At 41.4% G+C, this 26,772-nt stretch overlaps 1 protein-coding gene across 2 annotated transcripts; it reads left to right on the top strand.

The window, feature by feature from the left end:
• Window positions 1-1,133: 1,133 nt before the first annotated feature.
• Window positions 1,134-5,792, top strand: eny2 (ENY2 transcription and export complex 2 subunit). Of its 2 annotated transcripts, none has more exons than XM_035164710.2 (5): window positions 1,134-1,232; window positions 1,525-1,602; window positions 3,208-3,278; window positions 3,485-3,559; window positions 5,496-5,792. In XM_035164710.2, exons 2-5 carry the CDS (start codon window positions 1,535-1,537, stop codon window positions 5,567-5,569), a joined length of 288 nt encoding a protein of 95 aa, XP_035020601.1. In that variant the 5' UTR covers window positions 1,134-1,232; window positions 1,525-1,534; the 3' UTR covers window positions 5,570-5,792. The 2 variants fall into 2 exon arrangements, with proteins under 2 accessions (XP_035020601.1, XP_035020600.1); XM_035164709.2 differs by having other exon boundaries at window positions 1,163-1,392.
• Window positions 5,793-26,772: the final 20,980 nt, after the last annotated feature.

Below are 26,772 nucleotides of genomic sequence, written 5' to 3'. Positions count from 1 at the left end.
CTCACTGGTCCTCGGCCTCTCTCCTTTCACTCAGTGTACAGCCTCAGCGTGCTGGACTTGCATAGTGAGGAGCTTCCTTATCTTGATATCAGTAGCCTCTATCTCCTCATTTGGCCGGGTTATTACATCCGCTGGGTATCTGATGAGTGGCAGTGCATATGTGTTGATGGCTGGGACCTTATTCTTTCCATTCAGCAGACTTTTCACGACTGGCCTTACCCTGTGTAGGTATTTGGCTGTGGCTGATTTCCTTGCGGCCTCCTCATGGTTTCAATCTGCCTGTGGAATCCCGAGGTATTTGTAGCTGTCCTGTTGCCTTTGGGTAGGTTAATCATCTTGCCTCTCTTTTTATACCACATATATCATTTTAACTCAAGTGACAGGCTGAACGTCTGATAAGCCCCCTCTGTAATGACACAGAGCCTCAAATGATGCCTTTGTTCTCATAATATTGTGACTTTATTATTGTAAAATACAGCTTTATTCTTTGAAATTGTAGTATTATATCTTGTAATATCACAACCTATATATATGCAGTGTTATAATAATGTAGTACAATATAAAAATGTGAACTAATGCTTATAACATTTCCGTAATCTATTATACCTTTTTCCTGTTACACATCAGATTTTAATCATTTTAACCTTACATCAAATTAATCATTTATTCATTTGATTATTCATTTGGCGGCTGTGGCTGAGGGGTAGAGCGGTCGTTCTCCAACCTGAAGGTCGGCAGTTCGATCCCCAGTCTTCCCCATCTGCATGCCGAAGTGTCCTTGGGCAAGATGCTGAACCCCGAATTGCCCCTCATAGAACAACAAAGTGCTGCTAATAGATGCACTGTATGAATGTGTGTGTGAATGGGTGAATGTAAAACTGTACTGTAAAGAGCTTTGAGTGGTCATCAAGACTAGAAAAGCGCTATATAAATACAAAACCATTTACCATTTACTTTTTGCGTGAAGTTGTGATGTTGCTTAAGATAATTTTTTTTTTACCTTTTACATTGGGGTTTTGAAATATTAAGGAGGATAGAGATCAAAGTGCTACAGGACTGACCGATCAGGCTCCATTTATTCATCAACACCGCCGCTGTGTGGCTGATCAGAGTATTGCATGCAAGACGACTATAGGAACTATTGGACACAGCAGTGTTTCCCCCCGGAACCTAATCTGTGACGGTGAGCTCAGTCAGATCAGCAGCTCTGCTGTCGGTGACGACACGTCGAGGTCAGTTCATTCAGAAACTTTGCCCGCAACTTCAATAAGTCGCGTGTAGTGACGTCATGCGGTGCTTTGTCGTCATCGGCACTTAACGACAACTTCCAGTGAAGTTGTTTTTCGTGTACGACGCAGTGAGTGCGTGACGTGTGGTGCAACGCTGAGAGGTGTAAGTTCATACTGAGACTGTAGCTTAGCATGTTAGCACGGAGGACACTGCTGCTCAACGAGTTAAAGACGGGTTTTCACGTGGCGTAAACATTTGGTGTTGTTTATGGTGCGTGTGTGTGTGTGCGTGCAGGTGACAGACCATGAGCAAAGAGTCCAGAATGAAAGCCTCAGTAAACCAGAAGCTGACAGAGATGGGCGAACGAGAGAGGTGAGACATACAATGACAAAGAGCTGTTCAACAAGTGAGCTGCTGGAAGTCTTAAATAGAGTCAACACTTTGACTAGTTTCTGTTATTTCACATGGATTTAATGACATTGGGGTCCCTCAAAGGGAAATAAAATCTGAGGTCTGGAGATTTATATAACAAGAAAAAAGTCTTAGCCAGAAAAGAGGTTGTGATCTTAGGAGAGAAAACAAATCTATATTTCAAAGAATAAAGACGTACTTTTGCAATAATAAAGTCGCAATATTATGAGAGTAAAGTCATAATTTTAGGCTCCGTGTCCTTCCTGAGGGGGGGATATCAGAAGTTCAGCCTGTCACCTGAATGAGAAATGTGGAGCACTTGAAAAATAATATCATCCATGTCGTTTAAAGCCCCTACAAGGAGTTTTTAACTGGTTATGAAACGCTCTTATTTTAATGTTGCTCCCTCTTTCTGACCTACAACAGCAATTAGGGAGAAACTCGAATTTTTCTATAAACTATTCTCAATGTCTCTGGTCGGGACGGATTAGTCTCAGGTCAGAGTAGTGATATACAGCAGTCAGGCTGGAAAAGCCTGGAAAAGCCTGTGTTCAGGCAGAGGGAGAGGAAACAGGAGGTGGGGGTTCCTCGCTAGGCTAAAGGCTAACCCGTACAGACCAGCACTCCAGTCAGTTCCTCACCAACTCCACGTCTCTTACAAACAAGAAGAATGACATCAGAATAACAACTACAATCCCTATGCATCCCGCAAACAGCTGTGTGTAATGGTGTGGTTTGATATTCCAGCCAACTTTAAGCCTCTATACATTGAGTGACTTACTTGGTATTGTCTCAGGTGGGATGTTCCATTTGTCCACAATAAGAGGGGGGATGGATATATTTAATCCACCTTGTCCCCTGGTCACTTTGGTACGTGTGCCAAGGAATGTCAGTCTGCATTTGGAGCTGAGGGAGGCAATGCTCTGAGAAGAGGATGTAAACTGATTACAGTAAAACTCGTTATAGTAAAAACAATCCAAAGAGAGCTGCGGTGTCGTGGTGTTTTCTTGGTGTGTGTCCTGAACTTGCTACATGTGTCTTTTACATGTTACCGTGGAAACACTACCACTTGTGTCCACAGAGGCGCCAAAATCAATGAAAATGAAAAGTTCCTTGTAGGAGCTTTAATTGAAACAAAGTTGAATGGCTATTTGTGACAGTTTCAAATGAAATAGTCAACTGTTTATTATGTGAATAACAGTTTCAGTAAAAAACTAGTATCATTGAAGGACCCGGAACACACATTTGGAGTCATGTTTTTTGACAAATATGCATTAACATGAGCCACAGTCCTTCACTTACTAATCATGTAAGAAATTAGGATCATGTGATAAATTCAAGACAAAAATCCCTTTTAATTTTAAATATAATAAACATTGAAAACGTAAAAAAAATGATCAGTGCTGAAAAATTCCGGCCTTCGGCTGAAACCCCTGGTGTGTGTACTGATATTGGAATCATACCGGAGAGAGGCACTTTTATGTTTTTATTGATAGATGATATGGCAGAGGGCAGAGATGTGCCTGTGCTGCCATGTTCTCATATGTCCCTGCATCTTATCGACAGACTGAAGGAGTTACTGAGAGCTAAGCTCACTGAGTGTGGGTGGAAGGACCAGATGAAGGCTCACTGCAAAGGTAAACCTTCAGTACTGTTGTTAAAACACAAGGTTCATGTTCTTCCTGAGTTTTCACAGTTCTTTAAACCTATCTAAAAGGACATATTCATTTATATATTCACATTTTACTTTTACTTTCTGGTTTTTCTCTCTTGTGCTGTTGACCCAGTGTTTTCATAGTGATTTTTAAACATTGTTACATTCTCTTCTACATATATTTTGCAGAAGTGATCAAAGAGAAGGGCTTGGAGCATGTCACTGTGGAGGACCTGATGGTAGAGATAACTCCTAAAGGAAGAGGTAACCGCAGCTTGTATTAGTATAAAGAATTAAAGGTACAACAGTTCCCCAAAAAGTGAAGCCAAATCCTCTCAATCGCACCCTGTTAAAATGCATTTCCTGAAAAGTCCTCTCTTCTTCTCAAAACAGTAAACACAAACTCCACAATTAAAGCTACACACATTAAACCTTTGACTTGTCTTGCAAAAATCAAACAACCGATTCAAAACTATTTTATCTAACATACAGTTGTCAGATAACATACAAATCAAATTACCTATCAATCATTACACATTACATAAATAATGCAAAACACTATTTTTGCACATTTCTGCACTTATGAAAACTTAAATGTAAACAAGAAAACCTGCAGCTAAAACAAAATCAGCATCATGCCTCTAAGCCGGGTTAGACCACAGAACTTCAGCACAGGCAATCCTCTCCCTTGTTAAGAAACAGGTGAATCCTTTGCTCGGCAGAATCCAGTCTTGAATAGATTCAAGACGCTGCATTGACCTGAGGAGATTTTCCTGCGTATCGGGGTTTCAGTCATACACTCTCCACTGTCGTGCTGAGAAAGGTTTAGGAAGGAAGAGTATGGTGGAAGGCAAACATAAAGAAAATGCAGGTTATTAATAAACCATTCAAATATTTTTTGAACAGACGTCCCGAATGACAACATAAACAAGTTGCTCTGCCTGCTCATGTCTGAGCAAAGCATCATGCAGACCAGTGGTCACCAACCTTTCAGAGCCCAAGATCACTTTTTCATTCAAAACGTAAGCCCACCCTAATATCTACCAAAAAAAACACTTAGAGGGTCATATTTATAATTTTTTGCAATTTCTGTTAAAGGCTAAATGTACGAGCATAAATATACACAAAGAAAGGCAGTTATGAAAGTGCAGAAAGTGTTGCAACCGTATATATTTTTGTGACATAAATTCAACAGATAAACATTAAAACTCAGGTGAAGGATCATTTTCTCTGTTTATTCTGCAGTGAACCAATGTTTATCTGTCTATGTCACAAATGTATTTACAACACTTCCCAAACCCCTTTCAAAGTAAAAGCACACCATCCATTTGTTCCAACGGGGCTTTGATCGTTATCGACAGACCGGAAGATGCACGTCTTCATACCGTAGAGTCCTGACATTTACTTTAGACATAATCCAACTTGTATTGAAGGAAAATGCAGGAGATAAACCTGCAGCTAGTAGCGAACACACAGCGCGTGCTAACAACAGGCAACCGACACACAACTGATCTGTGAGTCCAGAGAGTCACAGCGATCGACGGTGAAGGTTTTAGAGGTCGACCGGTAGATCGCGATCGACGGGTTGGCAACCACTGATGTAGACCATCCAGAAATGTTAGAAGACAGTCAGTGTGTGGTCCGAACATGATTGGACACTTTGAGTCTCAGAGTGTTAACGATGACAACAGGGTGTCAGTTGTGTTTAACCTTTGGAGCTTTAGTGTGTCGTCCTGGGTCAAAGTGCACCACACTGCTAAATGTGTGTAGTGAATGAGAATGTGCAAAATGTGTCTAACCAGGTGAGCAGTGTTAAAACTGTTTCCAACTGCTGACAGTTTTGTTGAGAAAATGGGGTTTAGTGTTTTGGAAATTCATAAAAACTGAAATGCTATGAAACATCATGATTGACAGCTGAGACTGACTTGTGATTGGTAGAGTGCCTGTATTGGTGGGACCGTGATATTGCAGCTCCACACCACGATCACTACTGCGCTGACTCTAAATGAAGCGCAGGGTTGCAGAGTTCGTATCCTGGACATTTTAGCTCCATTTCTGCACAACAGGAGAAAGTGGAGATGTGTCGTCCATCTTTATAAACAGTCTATGGCTTAGACACAGAAGCGTTGCAGTACCACACTTTGTTCTGTGTTTGTGCCAAAGAATGAGTCCTAGTCACTGATTTCTTTTTTTCTTGCAGCCTTGGTGCCAGACAGCGTCAAGAAGGAGCTTCTCCATAGAATAAGAGCCTTTTTAGCTCAGCACGCCACATAATTCAGATTTTTACCATTTGACATTTTAATCAGACCACTTGCCTTTACTTTGAATTAATAGATTTACTTGAATTTTCAGCGACATTACAGTACTGACACACACTTGGCTATTTTGGAGTGTGTGTTTTTTCTGTGACTACAGTTATCACATGTTTGTAACTGCACTTACCTTGCACATTCAGATGACCTTTGTATATGAGAAATAAAGTTTTTGATTTGTTGGATTTGAGAGGACAAAGTGATTTATTTCCTAACAAGGGTGTCAGGATAAGATGAGGTGATAAAGGAGACATGAGGTGAAGTATTTGACCTTGTCCTGTATAGAAAAAATTGAAACAGCTGCAGCTGTGCAGATGTACGATAATGTATTTGAAGAGCATTTTAGTTTTTCTGGATTCTGGATTTCTTGTCCCCGTTAGTGGTTTTTATATTTAATAGGCATTTTTATTGAAAGGGCATTTTTATTGAATTTAGTCTATGCAGTGAACACTTACTGACCTTAAAACGTTTAAGTGTTTAACATGATACCTACAGTATGTCCAGCAACATCTTGTTTCCAGCAGTGCAATATGTACTCTGATCCTTCACTTAGGTTAAAGTAGCAATACCACACTGGGCCCGAAATAGCCCCATGTGTGTTGTGTCATTCTATTACATTATACTGGATTTTGTGTGAGTGTGTGTGACTGAGTGCTTGGTCTTGGTATTACTCATGTTGTGGGGACCACAGTCTGTTCATATAGGCTTATGATGGTGACTTATCTTCATTTTAGGGACAGAAAGCAAGTCACCATAATGTAAACTATTAAAGTTTATTTTGGAGACATGTTTTATATGTTTGTATATGTTTTATAATTGTGTAAGGTATTGGCCTTTACCATATTAAGTGCTTTGAGGTAATGTATGTTATGATTATTGAGTTTTAAGGTTAGAATTAGGTTAGATGTACGGAACAGCCTTCTTACAAGACAATTCCTAAAAATTAAAAAAGCAACTCAGAAATACAAAAATATACCTCATGACAGCTATAAATTTCCTTGGATAAAATAACATTAAAAAGGAGACATGTGCTTCAGGGTGGTCCCTTCAGGCCGTTTGCTGTCAGGTCAAAGTCAGAGGGAAGAAAACACATGTAGCTGCTGTGTGTCATTGATGACAAGCATCATGGCGGCTGTGAGGAGAAAAGTAGATACATATTGTTGTGCTTTCCTTAAAAAGTGGTAGACATACCAGTGGGCCTAGTTTGCAGGAATATGGTTGCAATGATGAAAAAGAATAATCTCAAACATTACTACATGCAGCTAAACAAATCATCTTGGATTAAAATAAATCCTCTTCCGTGGAGCTATGGTTGTCTACAAGCAATTTATATCACAAGATGCATTCTGGCAGCAACAATGTTCTGCAGGTAAGTTTTGTGTTGAGTCAGCTGATATCTAAGACGAGAAATCGTATTCAGAGAGAGAATATGTGAACGGCTGTGTTGTTGCTGCTGTGGAGCTGTGCAACTAAAGTGAAAGAGTTCTTAAGTCTCTTGGAACGGTCGCAGAAGGGATCACTGATATGGCACAGGATAATGGAACAAAGTATTTCTCTCTTGTCTGTGCTGGAACTGACCATCTAGCCATTTGTCATAGAATTACTGCCAAGTGTGATAAAAGGGAGGGATTACTGCTGGTGCAAACAATGCATGGTACCACCAAAGGTGAGAATTTGTTTGAGCAACGTGTTTAGCTAAATAAAACATCTGCAAAGGTGGAGTAGAGAGACGAGACACAAGTCGAATGTTTCTTCACACAAACACTTTGTGTAGATGTTTTAGGTCCAGACAACATTATGGCTAATCTCTAACAGCTATCTGCATATCAATTTTGATTAATTCAAAATCTGATTGCCGATAGTCTGTTAAACTGCAGACAACCAAAGCCTGCTTAGATGTGATTGGTCAAACCAGAATCTTGTCCCTCGCCTGCAGATTCTGTAGATTCACACACACACTGTTTATATGAGATTAGGTTAAGAAGTTAGAAGAAGGTAAGTCTCCAGGAAATAATTGTAAATTTATAAGTGAGTGTAATTTCCTCTGAAGACATTGAGACACAACTCTATGTGGGTGGGTGTGTGTTTTTGAGTAATCTTTGCAGATCAGAAGTAATATAAATGATTAATCCTAGTAAGTAGTAGTAGTAGTAAGTAATGTATCAGAGGTGAACTTGTACTGATAAGTATTATTTTCACATTCACAAAGCATAAAATGACTCCTAAACATCGTTTTTGTTCCTTTTGATAATTGTAAACAAGAGTGATTGTTCACAGGGAGAGGTGGAGGCACCAGAGGACAATTTGCATTCACCAAAACTGGTTGTTGGGTGGTCTCAAGATCTTTGGTGTGTGGTGTGTGTGGTGTGTGAAATGAACAAGTGCACGCAAGTGTTCCAGTGAGAGTCAGTAATTTGACAAGTCCAAAAAACATAAGCTACATTGACCGTGACATGTCTGACAAAGTTAAATTCAAATTTCTCCTCATTTTTACGTCATGCAACTTCAGTTCAGGTAAATTAATGCGGGACTATATTACGGGGATGTTTGATCCTTAAGGAATCTTTGTTTCACTTTATTCCGTCCACATGCTAAACCACATCATTTAGTTTTGTTGATAGATCTCTATAGTTACTCACACACAATGCCTAACTGGTTATGGATTACGTTTGCAGAGGCCACGAACCCAAGGCAGCATGCCCCCTTCGGCACGAGCAGCACATTAGTGGGTAGTGAGTGAGTTGGTGCTGGTCACCCGCCCAAGACAGAGTGTGTGTTTTCTTAGCCGAAGGACCTGCTGTGACATCAGCCCAGGTGACAACATGCTGATATACAGTGCTGTTGCGGAGGCCAGATGTAACGCACCCCTCCAGCCCTGCACACACGCTCCCTTAATGGCCTACATCAATCCCCATGTTATCAGCAGATCTCTCTGGGCCCCCGCATATAAAGGAGGTTCTGCACTGCAGCTCACCGCAAACCAGCACTGGATAGAATTACCAATGATGCAATTTATTATCCTACAGATTTTTATTTACTTTCTCACTCTCCGTTCTCAGCTTTTCTCCATCACTCAGGACCTGTGCAGCTTCGCCGAGGAGCTTTACAGTAACCAGATGACTCCGCACATGGTTGTATTAATATAATCTGGTGTAGTGGATAATTCAGGAGTGGTTCATATGGAGCAGAGCAGAGTCTGTGTGATTCTATGGTTATTGTATGCCACCACAGAATTAATAAATGTCTATAGCACTAATGGCTATTTATCTCCACCCTGGTGTATTAGAGTCACTAGGGTTAATAAATATTTACCCTTTTTACTTTCACAAAATACACAAAACTTCTGACCACACTGAAATTCAACCAACCAAAGTTAATCAACACTGTTGGCTACATCTTCCTTAGCTCCTCTTTCTATGTTTGGAGCCTCTCTTGTTCCTTGGTCTTGATGTTGCTGTCGCTGTGGATGACTAAACCTATCACAGATGCCTTCTTCTGCTGTTTGTTGTCAGGTTGATTCATCGTCAATTTTTCCACATTTCTGTTTAGTTCAGAACTTCTGTGTTAGACTCCATTTGTGTTTAGCTAGGTCTGCCTAAAATCTAGTGTATGTGAACGGCGTTCATATTCTTAGTGAACGCTGAAGTGAACGAATCAGTTTACAAAAGATGAACATGAGCGTCGCTAACTCCAGCGAGAGTTGAGACTTTTTAAATCATCACTGTATAGGCCATCATGTGAAATACCAGGAGTGAGTAAAAATGTGTGTGTGTGCTCCCAGACTCCTCAGACTGGTAAGTTACTTTGTTGAAGAACAGTGGCAACAAACTTTTTTCCACTACAGCCCACAGCTGCAATGATCAGAAGGTCGGTTTGTATCGTGCTGGAGTTCCCTGTGTCCTCCCTCCACTCTCCTGCTGACCTGTACTCACTTTAACTAATAAACACTCATCACAAGTTATTAGGATCTGATCAGTTCACGACGTTTACTTAGTGTCTGTTTGATTCGCTCCAGAGTTTATGAGACTGCATTTATACATAATGAAAAATTACTCTTTAACATTTTGTGCTCAGTACAACAGGAGACGTGATGCTCACAGTCAGGACTCAGTGTTAATGTGACTGGAGGATCCAGATTCATGATCCCACACCATCGATTGATAACTAAATACATGATCGTAAGTTTGTCATCTAAATCAGAACCATCCCAATAAAAAAAAGGAACAAATGAACATGAACTTTTTGAAAACAGTGAACTTGGTTAAAAATGTTATTTTCTTCTGTATGAACTGAACTTTGAACCTTTTAAGTGTGAACTGGCACAACACTGGTGGTTTATATACAAACATCTCAAAATCTTTACTTTGCTACTTTCTCCCAAGATATTTGTACAGTTTGGGATTTTTAGGCATGCAGCAACAGGATGTGTATGTTTTTTGTATTTTTACATAGTACTCCTGTTCATTTTTATAAATAAAATGTTTAATTAAAGCAACTTATGTTATTTTATGAAATTTACACTTAATTTAGAAAAAAATCTAAGAAAAACCTGTAAAATAGTCCAGTAAATTTCTTTGAAATGTGTGTACATGCTGTTCTGTGTCATATTTTAAGGGTCTGGCAATAGTCACTCAGAGTTTTGCTTGACTTTCTATCTCCCATACTGGTGACATATGGGGTAAAATTAAGGGTTGTGCAAATAAAAGTAAAATGTTATTCTAAAAAATCCAATTACCCTGCTCTTTTTGTTCATGGTTGTACGGGCTTGTACATCTTGGGGGTGGCAGGGGGAAACTGAAATGAACCTAAATGACCTTTGCTTTGTTGATCACAGCAGCAGCAGATAGCGAGGAAGCACTCGCTGCAGCGTCCTGTGAGGCAGCCTCTGAGTGAACCACCAAGAACTGCAACAACAAAATGTGAAAGCACCACAATTCCACCAAAAGTCAATATTAAGCTGTGTCTGAGTAGCACTTAATGACACTGAAAAGGAAAAGACAGGCATCTTGTTCGTCTTCATGTGCTTAATGTCCGTGCGTGTGTGTAAGTGTGCGCAGATAGTTTCACCACCCCTGGAATCAGATCATTGCGGCGTGATAGCAGCTGTGTCAATATGCGAAAGGAGCCAAAAGTGTGGTCCTGTATTCTGAGTCCCATCGGCGCTCCGCAGGCCTCTCTCCAGTGAAATTGGCAACATCCAAAGACCATAAACGCCTCCCTTACTGTACAAACAAGTGAAGAAAAGGCGGCACAGGGTGGAAACACATGGCAGGGACATGTTCATATAATAAACAAATGTTGAGTAATGATGATGTTATAGCACATTGCCTTATTTGGGATCGCAGTGCACCTGCTTCGGGTGCTTCAGAAGTGTCCATGAAATACTGACCTCAAGTCAGAGGACATGCATAGATAAACATCTGTGTGTTTAAAACTGTGTATCTGACATTTCTTATTTATAGGACACAGCTTTGGGCTTTTAGGTTCCATATATCTTTACCTATCTTTTCTGATGATGGAAAGGGCAAAGGCATTGCGTAAGCAGACAAGGGTCAAAGAGGGGGTTTCAAAGCAAAAAATGGGGGCCATGTGCTCCCTACAAATTCCCAAGACCCGGTGTGCAGTTGGCCCTCTTTACTGTCAACATGTGTGAATGCCATGCTCGATAAATTTCTCTTTGAATTCCCTCACCAGAATTTATGAGACGTGCAACATGGGGTTGCGACTCTTTTGAAGCCAACACACTTGCAGCGCTCGATGCCGTTTACATTCTCATTTCGAGAAGGGAGGAGAGAAGAAAAAAGCAGAAAAGGGGAGAAGTTGGCACGTAGCGTCCTGCAGCGTAAAGAGTTTTAAATGTATTTACGCTCTGTTGTGTCTCCCGGGAACTGTTTTCTACACACTAATGAGGCCGAGGAGCAAGTTTCATTCTGTTATTCCTGGCATCGACGCACCGGTCGTAGGCATACCACTCACACTTGTTTTTTTCTTTTCCTCGCAGTAGCCCAGTGCAAATAATAAATAAGAGGAAATACATCATCCCTTTTTCAATCCGAGAGCCAAGAGCGGGTCTGCCAAAGTTAACACAAAGTAATCTTAGGTAATGATCAGCAAATGTGTATAAAGTTTCATAGAGCATGACTTCACATAATTCTTGTTTAGATCATGTTTGCTGGCTCGGTCTCAACTGTGATGCTGCTGCAGTATAGAAAGCATGCCACGCACACACACACACACACACACACACACGGCTTTCTCTCCTGATGCTTGTTTGTATCATGCTTAAAAGCAACACAGTTGTTTTATAAGTTGCTGTAATTAATTTGATGCAGTGAAACGTTGTGGCGAGGACTAGCTACCAGTCGTAAATGTGGAATTTGAACAGAGGCTTTATGACACGCTCAATCCATCCATTCATCAAATTTGTGTCGGACTTTCCAGTCATTTACACACATCGGAGGCTCAGATACGAAACATTTCATCATGGCTCGATTGAAATGATTTGCTCAATGTAAAAAAAAAAAAGAAAGGAAAAAAGAAAACTTGTTGTGTTAGTGCTCTACCTACAGCACAGCCAGCGTGCAGATGGAGAGCAGGGGGGTCTCTATGCAACAACACAGAGGAAAGAAGCGAAACACAATCCAGACATTGTTTACCCTGTTTCTGATGTAAAGGCCACTTACTGTCGTGTCCAATCCCTAACCCTTAATTTGCTGCCCGAGCCTTTGAAGTGTGTGCATATTTCTGTTTCCTGACACTACCTTTCCTCTACCCCGCTCCCTCTCCCTCTCTCTCTCCTCCTCCGAGCCCTCGCAGTTGATATTGCAACTGGATAGGCCATGTTTCCATGTAGGGGCTCTTATAGGCCTGCTCCGATGATAGAAAACACAAGTGGGGAAGAGGAAAAGGAGTGCTGGGGCGCGCAGATCCACAGAGAGGCCCCAGCCCCGGCCCAGACAACGCTGCAGGGGATTAGAGCACACCCTGGCAGCAGAATGGTTTCACTTAAGAATTTCAGTAATCACTTTTAGGAGTGTAATATATAGCTGACCTTCGGCAGCGCCACACGACCCCCCGCTCCCCCAGCCATTTGATCAAAGGAAGCGGCAGTGGCTGTGCAAACAGGCGCTATCAGTGGACTCCAATGGATTTACTGCCTGCTTCTTCTCTCTTGTCTCCCCTGAGTCGTGTGCTGATACACACAGAAACCGAGTTTCATCTTGCAGAACCTATTTTTTTCCGAGTACTAATTTACGGGCCAGATCACGACTTTAGGGAACCCAAAAGGAGGAGGAGGGGGACTCGGGAGGCCTCGGGGAAGGGGAGCGAGTGGAGGTGGGAGCAGCTCAGGGCCCTCATCCACTGCCTGCTGACTGGGCCGAGCGGAGCGGCTCTCGTCGTCATGGGAAAAGCCCAGTAGGTGCTCTCTCCTCAGCTGGAGCAGCCAAACACTGTGGCCTGTGCTCTAGGAACAATAACAGCAGCCAGAGAAGGACAGAGGGCCGGCCCAGTAGGGTTTATATACTGCCCTAAATCACAGTAGGCTCTGACAAAGGACTGGGGAGAGAGGATGTGGGTACCATGGCAACTATTAATAACCCAATACATTGTGTGAAAACATGTCTAGGTGTCTCCAAGTCTCTCTAATTCTATAGTTTCATGTTTCTCCACTTTTAATTACACTGTACAATGTACATGTTTGCTCTTAATATTGCTTTGAGAGTTATAACTTGTTCATCAGTTATGAACATGTTATAACTGTAAACATTCCTCACTGAGAAACAGACAAAGTAAATTAACACAATAGCCTTAATGCGTTTATAGGCAAAAACATTCTGCAGGTTAAATCCCCAGCAGTTTGTATTTGTTACTTACATGTCCAGCTACCATTCATGCTCTTAATAGATAGTTTCTTGCAGTGTGTTCAAAACTGTTGGTTTATTTTGACTTTGTTTAATAATAAAGAATCAGATCTATTTATAATGTTGTGGTACCACTTGTAGCCAGCTGAGGGCGTCAAAGAACAGTTGACGGAAGATAATCTACACTGTGTATGTGCAGATACAGTAGGTCAGTAGACAGTACAGGTACAGTAGGTCAACTGCTTCAACCTCATTTAGCAAATTCCCTTTATGAAATTAGAAGAATGGGAAATATGTTATTTTATGTGAATCTTTTCTGTCCTGTGAACAATCCATAAAAACCAGACCCCATTTTCCTCCATTAATTTCCTCCTCGTCAGGAGCATAAACACAATTTCATTCATTGTGAACTGAACGCTAACCATAAAACAGACATAGGTACTTTGTCTGGTATGTCAGGGAGTGTTTAGGTGACTCAGTTGATGACAATCCGTGGCATGTCTTTAAATGACCGTAGGAAGTCCTGCACTTTTACAAGCTTCTATGACAAGCTTAGAGTGGGTAGAAAACAAAAAAACTGAAAAAAACGCTTCCTCAATCAAGCATTGGAGAGCAACTCACCATCTGTCCCAGAGGAAGGAGGGATGGACCCAAATCAAAACCTGCCATGCACAACAGGGGCCCTAAAACATGGACTTTACTCTGCCTCACCTCAAAGGGCCACTGCAGGTCAGCAAAGGATTTCTTTGAGGCTTCGAGTCTCATTAAGAAGAGCAGTATCTGGATTTATACTCACCTGAATCCAGAGTATGGTTGTTATTTAACCCTTGGATTTGACAAGAAGTGATGTGGAAGTGCGGGGCAATCCTCCTGAAATATTCCCGCATTCCCCCGTATCAGCTGATAAGGTTCCTTGTTTGGAGAGCAAACAGAAGGAAAAAAGTACCCGCCATAAATTCTCTGTGGCCCTCGGCCATGTACGGAAGTCATGGTGTGACACAGCTGTGGGCAGACTGATAAGTCTGATACCTGCGTGCCTCCAGTGTCATTACCATCAGACAAGCTGGTTAAATGTGCAGGTAATTGGTGTCAGTTACAGTCAGATATGATAACTGCTTGCTTAGCTGGGAACCTCTCAGCTCAGACTGCGATGGTGCAATTGTCTTGTTAGACTTAAGCTGAGAGCCAGCTACATTAACATGTGGTCAACAGTTGCTTTTGGGAAAGAATAGAGAGAACTCCGCTGACCCTCTCACTTATTGCTAATGATGCCTGATGATGCATCAAGCTCTTCTATCATTTCACTCTGCTCTGTTTGTGATCACCCAGCATCTCTTTCACACACACATCCTGTTTTGGCCCTCGGATCGTACAGCAGATCCGTGCCGGCGAGCATGTTGGCCCGTGTGTGTGTGTGTGCGTGGCATTGGTTGTGTGAATCAGCTGAGGCTCATGTGGCTGGCCTGGCCTTGCTCCCTGCGACCCAGCGGGGCTCAGCCACCAGCTGCCTAGCACCCACTACACATTCCTGCTTTATTCCCAAGCTCGCCTCCCTCCGCTACACTGGTCGGGACAAAATGTATACCAGCTGCAACATCATTAAGTAAATGGGATCCTTGCACAAGTTTTTGTTTTTTTTCAAGGCATCACATTGAAAAGTTAGCAGTTGTGAGACGAGCATGTGTATTTGCAGAGAGGACCCCAAATGTGCACGTAGAAATGATTTCAGACACTCAAACAGACGAGAGGAGTTTGAAATTTCAGATCATCTCTCTTTTGCGTGAAAGTTAGTTAGGTTACGTTCTATGTTACATTACATGTCAAACGGCTGCTATGGTAAATGGTCTGTTATTTATTTAGCACTCCTTCTGTCTTGAGCCCTTCACAGAACAGTTTTGCCATTCACACATTCACACACACATTCATACAGTGCATCTATGTGCACCACTTCCGCTATCACAAATCACTGGCACGACTCTCAGGGGGCATTTCACAGTTCACTATCTTGCCCAAGGACATTAAGGTAGGAATGGGGGAGACTGGGATGGAACCGCCAACCTCCTGGATAGGAGACGACCCACTCTCCCTCCTCAACCACAACCGCGACTTTTAAAGCACAATGAGCTGCATTAAAGAGCCACAGGGTGCAGCATAAATCACAATTATTGTTTTTTATTAGCTTTACACACATGTATTTACCCTGAAGGCTGAGCCCCTGGAGTCACACACACACACACACACACACACACACACACACACATATCAATATTTGCATACCAAGACTGTGCACACAAAACTGTCCACATTCACTACAAACTATCAGACAGCACACTGCCAGACACACACACCCTTCCCTCCAGACTGCCGTCACAGCACTCCAAGCACAGCTGTCAAAACTCAGGGACTTCCAACACAACAATAGTGGGATGGGGTGAGAGGGCCACAGAAAGACAGTGGATGTCGAGCTGACACGTCCGAGCGACTCGGACTCACACAGGTTGGATCCACATTCCCCGAATCCCTTCTCCTTTTTTCCCCCTTTCACTCTTTCCTGTCACTCATGTTATTTAGTCTAATAGTCCCTCTCTTTCCAGCCCTCTCTCCACCTCCGCCTCTTTTTTTTGCTCCAGGCACTGTCCACTGTGTTGTCTCGCATCAGCTCTCATAACAGACCTCCCTCAACCTCACGCCTCGCATGTGAGTCCACACGTCCAAGAGGAGCAATAACACTGAAATCCTCCAAATCAGGTCATGTCAAATTAAGGGAGGTGTTTCAGGAGCCCAACCAAGTCCCTGAAAGGGTCAACGGAAAGCTGCTTGAGGCCAAATTTGCATGTCAAAATAAACTTGATGATTCAGACTGCATCACAACGTGGGACTGAAACTCGGCCGTGCTCTCTCCATCTCTCTGAGATGCTGTAGATTTGGCCTGTTTGTGTAAAGTCAGGTGTGGACACGGGTGAGAGCTCCTGTTGGCACGCAGAAATTGGCAAATCAAAACTCTCGACTTAATTGCAACAAGCAAGTGCTCCTCGGTTGAACTGACTGTAATAATATTTTTTCACCCTTTCCCTTCCAAACCCGTGCTAAGAGGAAGAACTGCGCCTCTGAGTAGGCTGCCTTTATTTCTTGTTGACGATTGAAATCCAAGAATGTCCGAAGATGTGATGGATTGCAGTTGCACACCTGAAGCTGCTGTAGCTGTAATGCAGGTACAGGCTATTAATCGTAACTTCAGCAGAGTTTCTGGGTTCTATTACTGGAAACACAGGCTATAAGAATCCATCTATGAGGCTAAGGAGATGACTTTTATCACAGGTTTATCTCTGATAATGCAGAGATGTGTTAGACACTGATAAGGTTTGGACCTTGCTTGGACTTAACAATCATTTGGCAACTCAGCGAGCATTCCAGAGGAGTTCACACCACCCGGTGATTTATGGCCAGGATATGGCTGTATAGCGAGAGTGTGTAGGCTCCAGGTTGAAGTAGCCGGTGGCACGGCAGGTCAGTGAGATAGCTGAGCCGCACAGCAGTCTGGGATTCCTTTAGGAAAGCTCCCGAGGGAGCCATTGACTGCAAGGAGGCGATAAATAGCCATTTTAAAGACTCTTTTTTGCTGATGTTGGGTAACAACTTTACAGGAAATTGGAGCTAATTTAAGGTAACACAATGTGTTACTGGGAGACTGGATGGTTGCAATTACTGTGAATCATGGACACCAACTAGATCCATTCTATGTAAAAATATATATAAATGTATATATATAAACTAAACTGCTAAATTGGACAACAACAGAGATGTCAGTTATTACAATATTACAAATTATTGTCATCAAATCCCACAAAAAACTGAAAAAAGTATTGTCTTGTTGGCAAAGTCTAGTATATCTTTTACATCTATGCCAAATTATTGTTAAAAACTATTAAAACACAACAGTGAACCACACTCGTTAAAAATTAAGAACACGGGCACAGTAGTTTATTTAGAGTCAACACATAAACATTGACCCCTGCCAGAAATCCTCACTAGAGAACCAAATGTGAATTAGTCAGCAGTATAGTTCCCACCAATTGCAATATTTACTCCTGTTTAAGAACCATTTGCCAACAAACTTCCAAGTATGACAATTCCACATCCAATATTTACTTCTCTTTTAGCTCTGTTTTGGTCTTCACCAACCCCTGAGGGGTTTACTGGCTAAATGCGTCATGGATGCTCACCAGCTATAGTTGATAACTTGGTTGTGCACCCCCCACGACTTTAGTATTTTGGTTCACTCTTACTGAACCAAAGTAAGTGAACACATCAATACCACAATAGTGTCAAATGCTGAAAGATGCTAAAATGTTTCATCTCTCTTATCTTTAGTTTAACATCGGGAAGTTTTGGAAAAACAAACAAATACAAAAAAATAAAATTCTAATTGACATTTTGGGAAATTATTTGCTTCATATTTAGCTTTATTGACATTTTGACATCAATAAACCTCAGATTCCTGTCTTACAGAGAAGGTTTTGGGGTCATTCATGTCTGTGTAGACTCGTCCAATCAGTAGTCAAAATATCACACATCTGCATTAAGAACATGCTGTAGCCTAAATAGAAAATTAATGAATTGACAAAAAGTTAACTTCAATTACTTTAACAGTCAAACTTGTGCCCATTACATCATGGTATCACAGTACAACACATACAGTTGAAGAACTGACTTTCAATACCACTTCAACAGACCATGCACAACCCATAATATGATCAAACTACAGGCTCTGTCCTGGTCAAGAACTGTTAAAAGTAAAAAAGTTGTACAACTGAATCAAAACTAATTTTAGCCTTATAGGATCATCCTGAATTCACATGTTAACCACTTTGCAAAGCAAGTAACAAACTCTTTTTTTGATGGACACTAACAAATGTGCCATCAACTGCCAGGCAGTGATCCTTTGGGGTTATCACAAACAACCCCATTACACACAGTCATTGCTAATATAAAAATATTGACTAATGCAGCTTTAAATTATGCTAAAGTGACAAATCAACAGATATATATAGAAATAGAATGGAATAGAAAACCTGTATTGTTATTTTATTGTACAATATACAACAGCATGAGTGCCTATTGGTGAATACAATTTACAGAATAAATACAAGGTTAAAAAATTGAAATAAATAAATGAAGACACAGTTCAACCTGTTTTCTAAGTTCCCTGCAGAAATCTGGACTCAACAACACCAGATATTATAGTGTCAGACTCACACAGTCATTAGGCTGCGGTCAACATGAGCAACTAAAACAATTGAAAGCTCTTTTATTCAGGACCTCCACTTGCTGCTGTTGATATGTGGATGGAAATGTGTTAAGAATCCAGCTGCATCAACCTCCTTGTCGTCCTCTCTCCCTCCACATGTTCGCTGTGGCAAAGTAAAACAAACACACCCTAAAACTCATCTGCATGCTCTATCTGACCTGATGTATACAGCTCCTCAGCAGCCGAATGAGATGCCAAGCACTGTTCAAGTGCAAGGAAATGGTGCGGTTTCACAATTCCTAGATTAGGACTGAAATCTGCAGTTCCCTCCCACCACTTTAAGTGGCTGTGGTGCACACACAAACCCACTGAGACCATAGAAACATACACAGTGGTTTAGTGTTGGGCTCGGGCCAAGATAAATGACTGCTTCAGGTGAAAACAAACCGTGGCCCCAGCAGAGTTTTCCCCCCCATCTGCAAGTTTTAGGGCAACTTCTCTTTGTGTGTCAACTGTTCATATATACGCATATGCTCCGCTATGACTCCAACACTCTCTGGGCTTGTGAATTATTCAGAATGAGGAATTAAATGGAAATGGTGATCTGCAGACAGACGTGCTTCACATGCACTAAGGACTAACGGTGGAACGACCCCTTTCTAATCCATTAAAGAAGGTATTTGTGACATCAAGCTTGGGGAAATAAAAGAAAGGGTTGGAGGATGTGTTATCCATGATGCATGATCTTGAAGGAAGGGGACAGACCCTGACACACACATGCACACACAACACCCAGAGGTTTATTCATTCACCATTCTACCGTTGACCACAGTAAAAGGCCTCACTATACCCAGAGCTGCAGTAAATCCTGCATAGGCATTTTTTTTTTTACCTCTGCTGTGTCATCCGGGGATTTACCTGTGTGCAGTTTCACAATCATATGTTTGCATTTATGAGCCATGCAGCAACACATATTATGAGCTATTATAACTGTGGAGCACAAGACATGGGCTCGTATACAATAAATTCTTGGCATGTACTATGCCACAATAGCAGAACAGGAGAATGTTTGAGAGAGCACAAAGATATCTACCATTTTTGTAATACTTTATCTCATTCAGTTTTGGTTTAGCTCTGTAGATAACAGCACAATCACGACGAACAACATGAAAACATCCTTCCCTTTCAGCGTCTTTGTATGGTCACCTGAGTCATACCTGAAAGTGTTGAATGATCACCTGAGTTCCACCTGAGGGAAGTGGGAGAAGCCTGTCGAGGCGACTGAATGGCTTCAATTAAGAGAACAATTGCTTTAGTCACACAATTATGAGCTCAGGGTAACTAAATGCAAAAGGCCCTGGAGGAGCGCAGCTAAAGATCTCTGGCATCCCATTCAATGTGGTCCACCCACCCCCCGCTGCTCATTACTGGGACCACCAACTGGGAGCAACATTACTGAAATGAGCAACAACAGAACAGTACTGCAGCAGCGGTGAGTGATTCAGCTTTGACAACCAAATGGAGCTGAGTGTTACGGAAAAGAGCAACAAAGGTCCCATTGCAACAAAAGGTTGATTTATCTGGGTTTTTAAAGTCATCATTAAACAGCAGAGTTAAGACACAAGCTCAGATGGCTTTAAACTCCCATAAGGTTTGATGGAGGAAGTAGTTTATGTCTGTCGTACATAGGTAAAACTATCAATATAAAGTCCCATATTCAGAGTCCTAATTGAGGGAGGATTGTCATTAAAATGTTCAACAGACTAGTACCTGTCCGTGTTATATTATTTTATTATAACATTTGATGATCATTACCGATACACTAATATATAAGCCTGATTTTAATGCAGTTAGTTAAAGGTGGATTTAATAACAACTTTATGGGCATTTGCATCTTATCTAACAATATATCATATTTCATTAAATGGTTTTGCTTAGACTTGATCTCCAAAGTAACCAGTTACTGTAGTAACTGTAGTAACAGTGACTGTAGATGTCAGGTAAATATCAGTCAAAATGTACAACATTTTTTGCATTTGCCTCAGAATTATTGTGTAGAGAGGAAATAAAAAATGCAGATTTCTTCTTTTGGGCAGTAGTAGTGTAGTTAAGTTCACAAACTTTAATTCAGTGTTGGCATGTGAGCATTCTCTATTTAACTGTAAACAAAGTATATCTGTGACTTATTACAATCTCCCTATTGTTTGAAACTACAAAAATACTGGACTTATTCAAATGTTGAGCTTATGATAGCACACATCAAAAAGCTCAGAGCATCATCACACTGATCATTACTCATCCTGAGGAAGCCATGACAGTGTTTATGTTTTTTGATGGCCAACCGACCCTTTTGGTGCATTCTGACCAAACGCAAAATGAGATTACATACAAAACCAATGCAAAGATTGGAGAGCTAATGCAAAATTCACATCTATTTGCATGATTGAATTTGAGGTTAAGATATCGCCATCTTGACATTATATAAAAAATGGAGGAGCAAATTATTGTTGCTGTATGTGGGCACCCCGAGCTGTATGGTTCAACCTGCTATTTATATCAAGACCGGGCAAAGAAGGGGAGGGCTTGAAAAAAAGTGAGAAAGTTCTGAAAATATGTACGTTACTTGATTCAAGCCAAAAAACCATAAGAGATCCACAAACGATGGTGATCAGGAATTCCACGTTTGACAACGAACAGAATGGAAAAAAGAAATAGCCCCTCCTCCTCACCTCTTTTCCGGAAGACAACGGGCAAATATTTGTGAGTTTTGTTAACTCACACAACACAATGTGATGATTTGCCACATGTTTGGTCTGACCGCACCATTAGTTGTCAACAAATATCACTTGAAGCTACAAATGTGAACCAAATAGTGGCACTGGAAAAAGGTCTCGGGTTAAACTGGCTCATTTGAATTCATTCTCCAGGTAACCTGAATATCTTCACCAAATGTCGCGTCCATCGAATGATTGTTGCTATTTCAGTTTCGGGCTAAAAAGTGTGGAAGGAAGGACCAAAGCTATCTTTAGAGCACATACAACTGTCTATTATGATAAAGAAGTCAAACTTCACAGTAGCTAAAAGATGATTATCTCAGAGAAGCCTAAAATACACATACATATCTGCTGTACATATCTACTGCTGCACTTTTTAACCACAGGTTCGGGTGATCACAAATAAACTATCCCTAAAGCCATCAGAAGAATGACTTTGGAGGAATCTGCAGTGAGCTTATTCAATGCTATACTGAGCTAATGGAAAAGCCCTAGATGAATGGTCGAATAATCTTTTAAGATATTGGTATGTATACAGTTAGTGGAGAGATTAGCTGTTGAATTAATCATTCGATGTACTCATGTTTTTGAAATCCTTTTCACATGCCGGAGGGTTTCAGGACCGAGGCTACTCGCTCTGACATTCCATAGGCCTCTCCTCCTCCTCCTCCTCCTCCTCCTCCTCCTCGCCTGTTTGCTGAGTTCAATGCTCCCCACTGTAAATATAGGTTATGCCCTCACAAGTCAACAGGATCTAAATGGGTTGATAAAATCGACACCCATCTTAGGTACACTGTTTAAATTGGTAACTCAGCAGAGCCGCGCACTTCCACTCACTTCAGGCTTTGCTTTGGCAACAGGATTTCTCCTTGGAGAGGAATGAATGTGCAAATGTGTTACAGGTGGGATTCATTAAACTGAGACCTGGCACATTGGTACTCGCTCTGCACAATTACCATGTTACAAGCCAGGGTGCAGTGAAATGCTAACATACAGCTACTCTGTACGTGAGCACACACTCAATGCACAAAGAAATGACAGTACATTTAAACAAAGACATTCATGCACATTCTGCTTCCACAGATTTAAGAGGCCGATTTCATTACTCTCCGATGAGCTCTTCAAAACAAAGAAACGTTTTATTGGAGCAGTTTGTGAATATGTGTTTTCACAGAGGATGAAGAAAGAAAATTCAATCTTTTTATCCCTATTCAGTCTCCAACTTCCTTCACCCCACAGCTGAATAACACGTGTTCCTGACCGCAGGTTTTGATGAGAAGTTGATAAATCCTCCAGCTTATTCTCATCATCTAAACGGTCGTGTTAATATTGATGAATGAAAGTGTTGCTTTGGTTCAGTGAGCCGTGGTCACATCACAGAGCATCTCCCAGATCATAACGTCCTCCTCCCTCCTGCATGTTGCACTGAGACCATAACAGACCTCAAGGTATTTGCTGTGCAGTGATACTGAATGTGTCAGAGCTGAGTGGAAACTGAAGGTGTTCAACAGATCCTAATTATCACTGACTCCTTCAATGCAGGGAATTCATTTGCAGTGTTGGGAGCAATAAAGTCCTGGGTCTTACAGCACTGATGGGAACTGGCTCGCATAGTTGTGTGCTTTTTGATTTGATTTGAAGCATATTTCTATTCAAGTCTTGGACTGGCAGCTGTTTTCTGTCCCCTCACATTCTCTGTGTGTAAATGTAAGTGTACCCAGGAACACTGGGATGCACACTTGGCTGAATGCGTAACTCATGAAACTAAGTCGATATAACATTCAAGTAGTAAGCTACAACCAGTAGCCTATTGTAGCAAATGTTAGCTAATGTTGCCCAGCTTCTCGATTAGGTTATATGGGAATATGTCAACATCACTATTCAATTTCAATATTATTGGTGTTGCCATGCAACGTCACTGAAAAAGTCTTCCAGGCCAATAAACACAAGTTCTTACAGGTTTTAAACAAACTCAAATGTTAGCTAAAATTAAGGCAAACTGGGAAATTATTGTATCAATTTAGACTCAGATTTTCTGGTTTATTTTGATTAAATAGTTTTGCATGTGAGGGTCTTCCAGTGCAATTCGAGAGGCAAAGCACAATATTTCTGGTGCTCACAGTTTTTTTTTACCGAAAACCAAATAAATTGGTTTGGATGATCTGATTAAATTCATGGATTTTTAATGAAACGTCTGATCTTCTGCATTAAGCTGCACCAGCTCTATATGAATACATTAAATGAGTGTGTGTTGAGCTCTTTCTAGGTTGCGGTTTCAAACACGTGATTTAAGAAATCCGGTTGGTGTAAAAGGTCTAATCAAACTTACAGAAATGAGGTCAGTTGAGCTTCACAAATTGGAAGACTTTTCAAATGTTGCAGTTTTTAATGGTCACATGAGACAACCTAAATGCCAACTTTTGAAAAAGTGGAAATTACCAGACTTGCAAAATCATGAAATATGCAGTTTGAAATGAGTGGTAGTTACCAAAGTCTGCAAACATGCATTATATGATCATTTAATCTAATATTGGTCAACATTTTGATAATGTTAGGTTTATTGTGATAATCTGTAAACTTTTAAACAGCATTTCTGTCAATTTTATTTCACTCAAATTGTTCATACATGAGCAAGCTAACATAAGTTTTGTCAGTTGGTTCACACAGTTACACAAAAGGGACACTTGGCAGCATCAACTAATCTCCAAGTAAACTAGTGTGTGTGCTGTTTTTATTTATCAATATTTAAATATCCATTAAACAACACTTAAGAAATACGTCTGCAAAGTTTGAACTTGTGAAGAGCTGTGCCACTGGTTCCTGTTATTCTTTCTGTTGCACTCCATTGTTGCGATGTGGCCGTGGTCCAGGATCTCAGAAGTTACTCGTTATTACAACCAATCATAAGACCAAAGTTGTAATTCAGTGAATCACTATCAATAGGGTATTCATGAGGTATCAGTATTGTGTGATTGTATGTTCCTGCAGTCGACTTACAATGCATCAAAAGAGACACACATTTGCAATCACCCCCACACAATCTAAGTCTAACACAATATTTCAAGGAGGAATGCAGGTCTCTCTCCCATTGGACAGCTGTGCGTCAGTCAAACCATCCACCCTTCACACCTGGTGATCAAGGCAGGGTGCGTTCAACTGACCTGCTTCCCAGAGTCCACAGCCAGATAATTATTTCCAGTTGCAATTAGAATAACCGCAAGATTTTTTCTCTGTGTGCAGAGGGGATCTGCAAATATCCTTTCCCCTCGTTCTTGCCTCTCTGACATGCTTGTATAAATACCCTCCACCTGGTCATGGGAGTGCCTTTAGGGGAGCTATCAAAGCATTCATAAAAATCAAGATGTATGTGACATCCAGTGGATTTCCCCCCGTGCTGCACACGGCCGGCCAACTCAGGAGGGCCAGAGCCGGGGTAAGGTTTCCCCTCTGTTCCTCCCCGACTAGCGGCTGACGCCTGATTGACTGTGATGGGCTTTTTTACGCCCTGCACGTGTTGTTCGGCCGCCCAGTCCTCACTTCATCGCCTGTCTTCTCAGCATGGAGTTTCTCTGGCCTCTGCTGCTGCTGGTGGACTTCTGCTTCTAATGTGAATTTGTCAGTCCAAGAACCTGACCTGAAAACATTCGCCTGCTCATGTACTTCACGCTTTGTTCTTAAATAACTCTCTCACCGCAGACCCCCTTACTCCCATGCTTCGTTTACAGATTAGGGCCTACGTTGGCGTATGTAAAAACACAAGAACAGGCAATCGGATATTAGGAACATGACTTTGAATGAATACATGTGCATGTGTGGATCCATCAGCATCGCTGAGCGGCTTGGCTTGCGTGTAAAACGTTTATAAAGTTGGGACTGATGACACGCACACTCATATCTGGTGATCAGAAACTCTGGGAAGGAGGCCATGATGGAGGGCTGCCTGACTCCTGTGTGTTCGACCCTGTGAAGACTGATTGTTCTGTCTGAAAACACTTAAAGCAAACTGAGAACGCTGTATGTAAAGGAAACAGATTTGTAAAGGAAGGGCTGTTTGCGTAGTTTAGAAGGGAACTGTAAAAGCTCTGCTGTTATGTTAGATATATGATTAATCAAGTGGTCTTATGAGGAAATGCATGAGCCTTGCTAGTGTGTAGCTGGGTGTGACATTAGCAAAATCTGCAACTTTGTCAAAAGTAGTAATCCATTCTAATTACTTATCCCGTTTGACTCTATGTTGCAGAGACAGCCACAGACCTGTAGGGGGCAGTGTTTGTTTTACTCAATAGGGTCTAACTCTGGCCATAACTGGGCATATATGGTGCAGGTGAGAGCAAAGAGTGCTTCGGCCAGCCTGCAGTGATGGCTACATACTTTCCATTCTTTGATGAAGCCCTTCAATGACTCCTGCACCACGGCACTTAATACACACACACACAGGCACACAAAGACTTTCCACTGGTGCACAGCCCCTGATAATAGAATCTACATAGGAGGCCTGTGAAGTATTTCAAAATGCCAAACGGCTGCAAGGGTGTAGACATTTGAAGGACACTAATGTAGGAGCTGAGGCCTAATATAAACAGCATTATTCACATGAAAGCCAGGCCCCGGCCATTAGGGTTTTCCAGAGAGGTGGCACTTCTCCACCGGCACCCTAATGGCACTTGTCGCTTAAACATGCAGATCTGTGTATTCGCCGATTCTGTTGTAAACCATCTTTCCTGAAACAATCAGCTGCAAAATGATTTGTCGCTCTTTATTTTATGTGAACATTTACCAATCTCTGGGATCTCATCAAATCATAACACAAGTCTTCATCCAGACCTTCGGGGGCTTTTTTTTTTGTTCAGAGCACGTGCTCTCTGTTCGCCTGTTATCCCATAATAACAATCAATATTCTGCTGAAAAGCAACTTTAGCAGCTGTTCAAATACGCTCTCCTTTCCATTGTGAAACCCAGAATTGCACTTCTTTCACCTTAAGGCTTGTAACTTAGAGCCGCCTGGAGAATAAAGCTGGCCAGTGGATCGGTCTCTTACAAAATTATTAATCCTAAAGAAACGTCGGCCCACCATCTATTGCTATAAATCTTTTTATCCAATTGTTTTTGATGTTTTATTGTCATTTTACATATTTAACTGTTTTATCGTCGTTTTATATCTTTCTTGGCAGACTGTTATTACTTATGTGATTTTTCATTATTTTACTGGTCCTACTATTGTATATCATTCTTGCTAGCCGTGTCTGCTTTTAATTGTTTCCTGTTTTATTTTCATGTATCT

The sequence above is a fragment of the Hippoglossus stenolepis genome, chromosome 8 (assembly GCF_022539355.2).
Source record: "Hippoglossus stenolepis isolate QCI-W04-F060 chromosome 8, HSTE1.2, whole genome shotgun sequence".
Classification (NCBI taxonomy): Eukaryota; Metazoa; Chordata; class Actinopteri; order Pleuronectiformes; family Pleuronectidae; genus Hippoglossus; species Hippoglossus stenolepis.
Note: the sequence above shows the minus strand (reverse complement) of the source record. Positions and strands in the feature narration are given on the sequence as shown.

Excerpts from the sequence above, each read along its gene's own strand:
- eny2 (XM_035164710.2), top strand. The coding sequence starts at position 1,535 with ATGAGCAAAGAGTCCAGAATGAAAGCCTCAGTAAACCAGAAGCTGACA. Across the intron at positions 1,603-3,207 it reads GAGATGGGCGAACGAGAGAG|ACTGAAGGAGTTACTGAGAG; the intron begins GTGAGACATACA and ends TCTTATCGACAG. Across the intron at positions 3,560-5,495 it reads GATAACTCCTAAAGGAAGAG|CCTTGGTGCCAGACAGCGTC; the intron begins GTAACCGCAGCT and ends TTTTTCTTGCAG.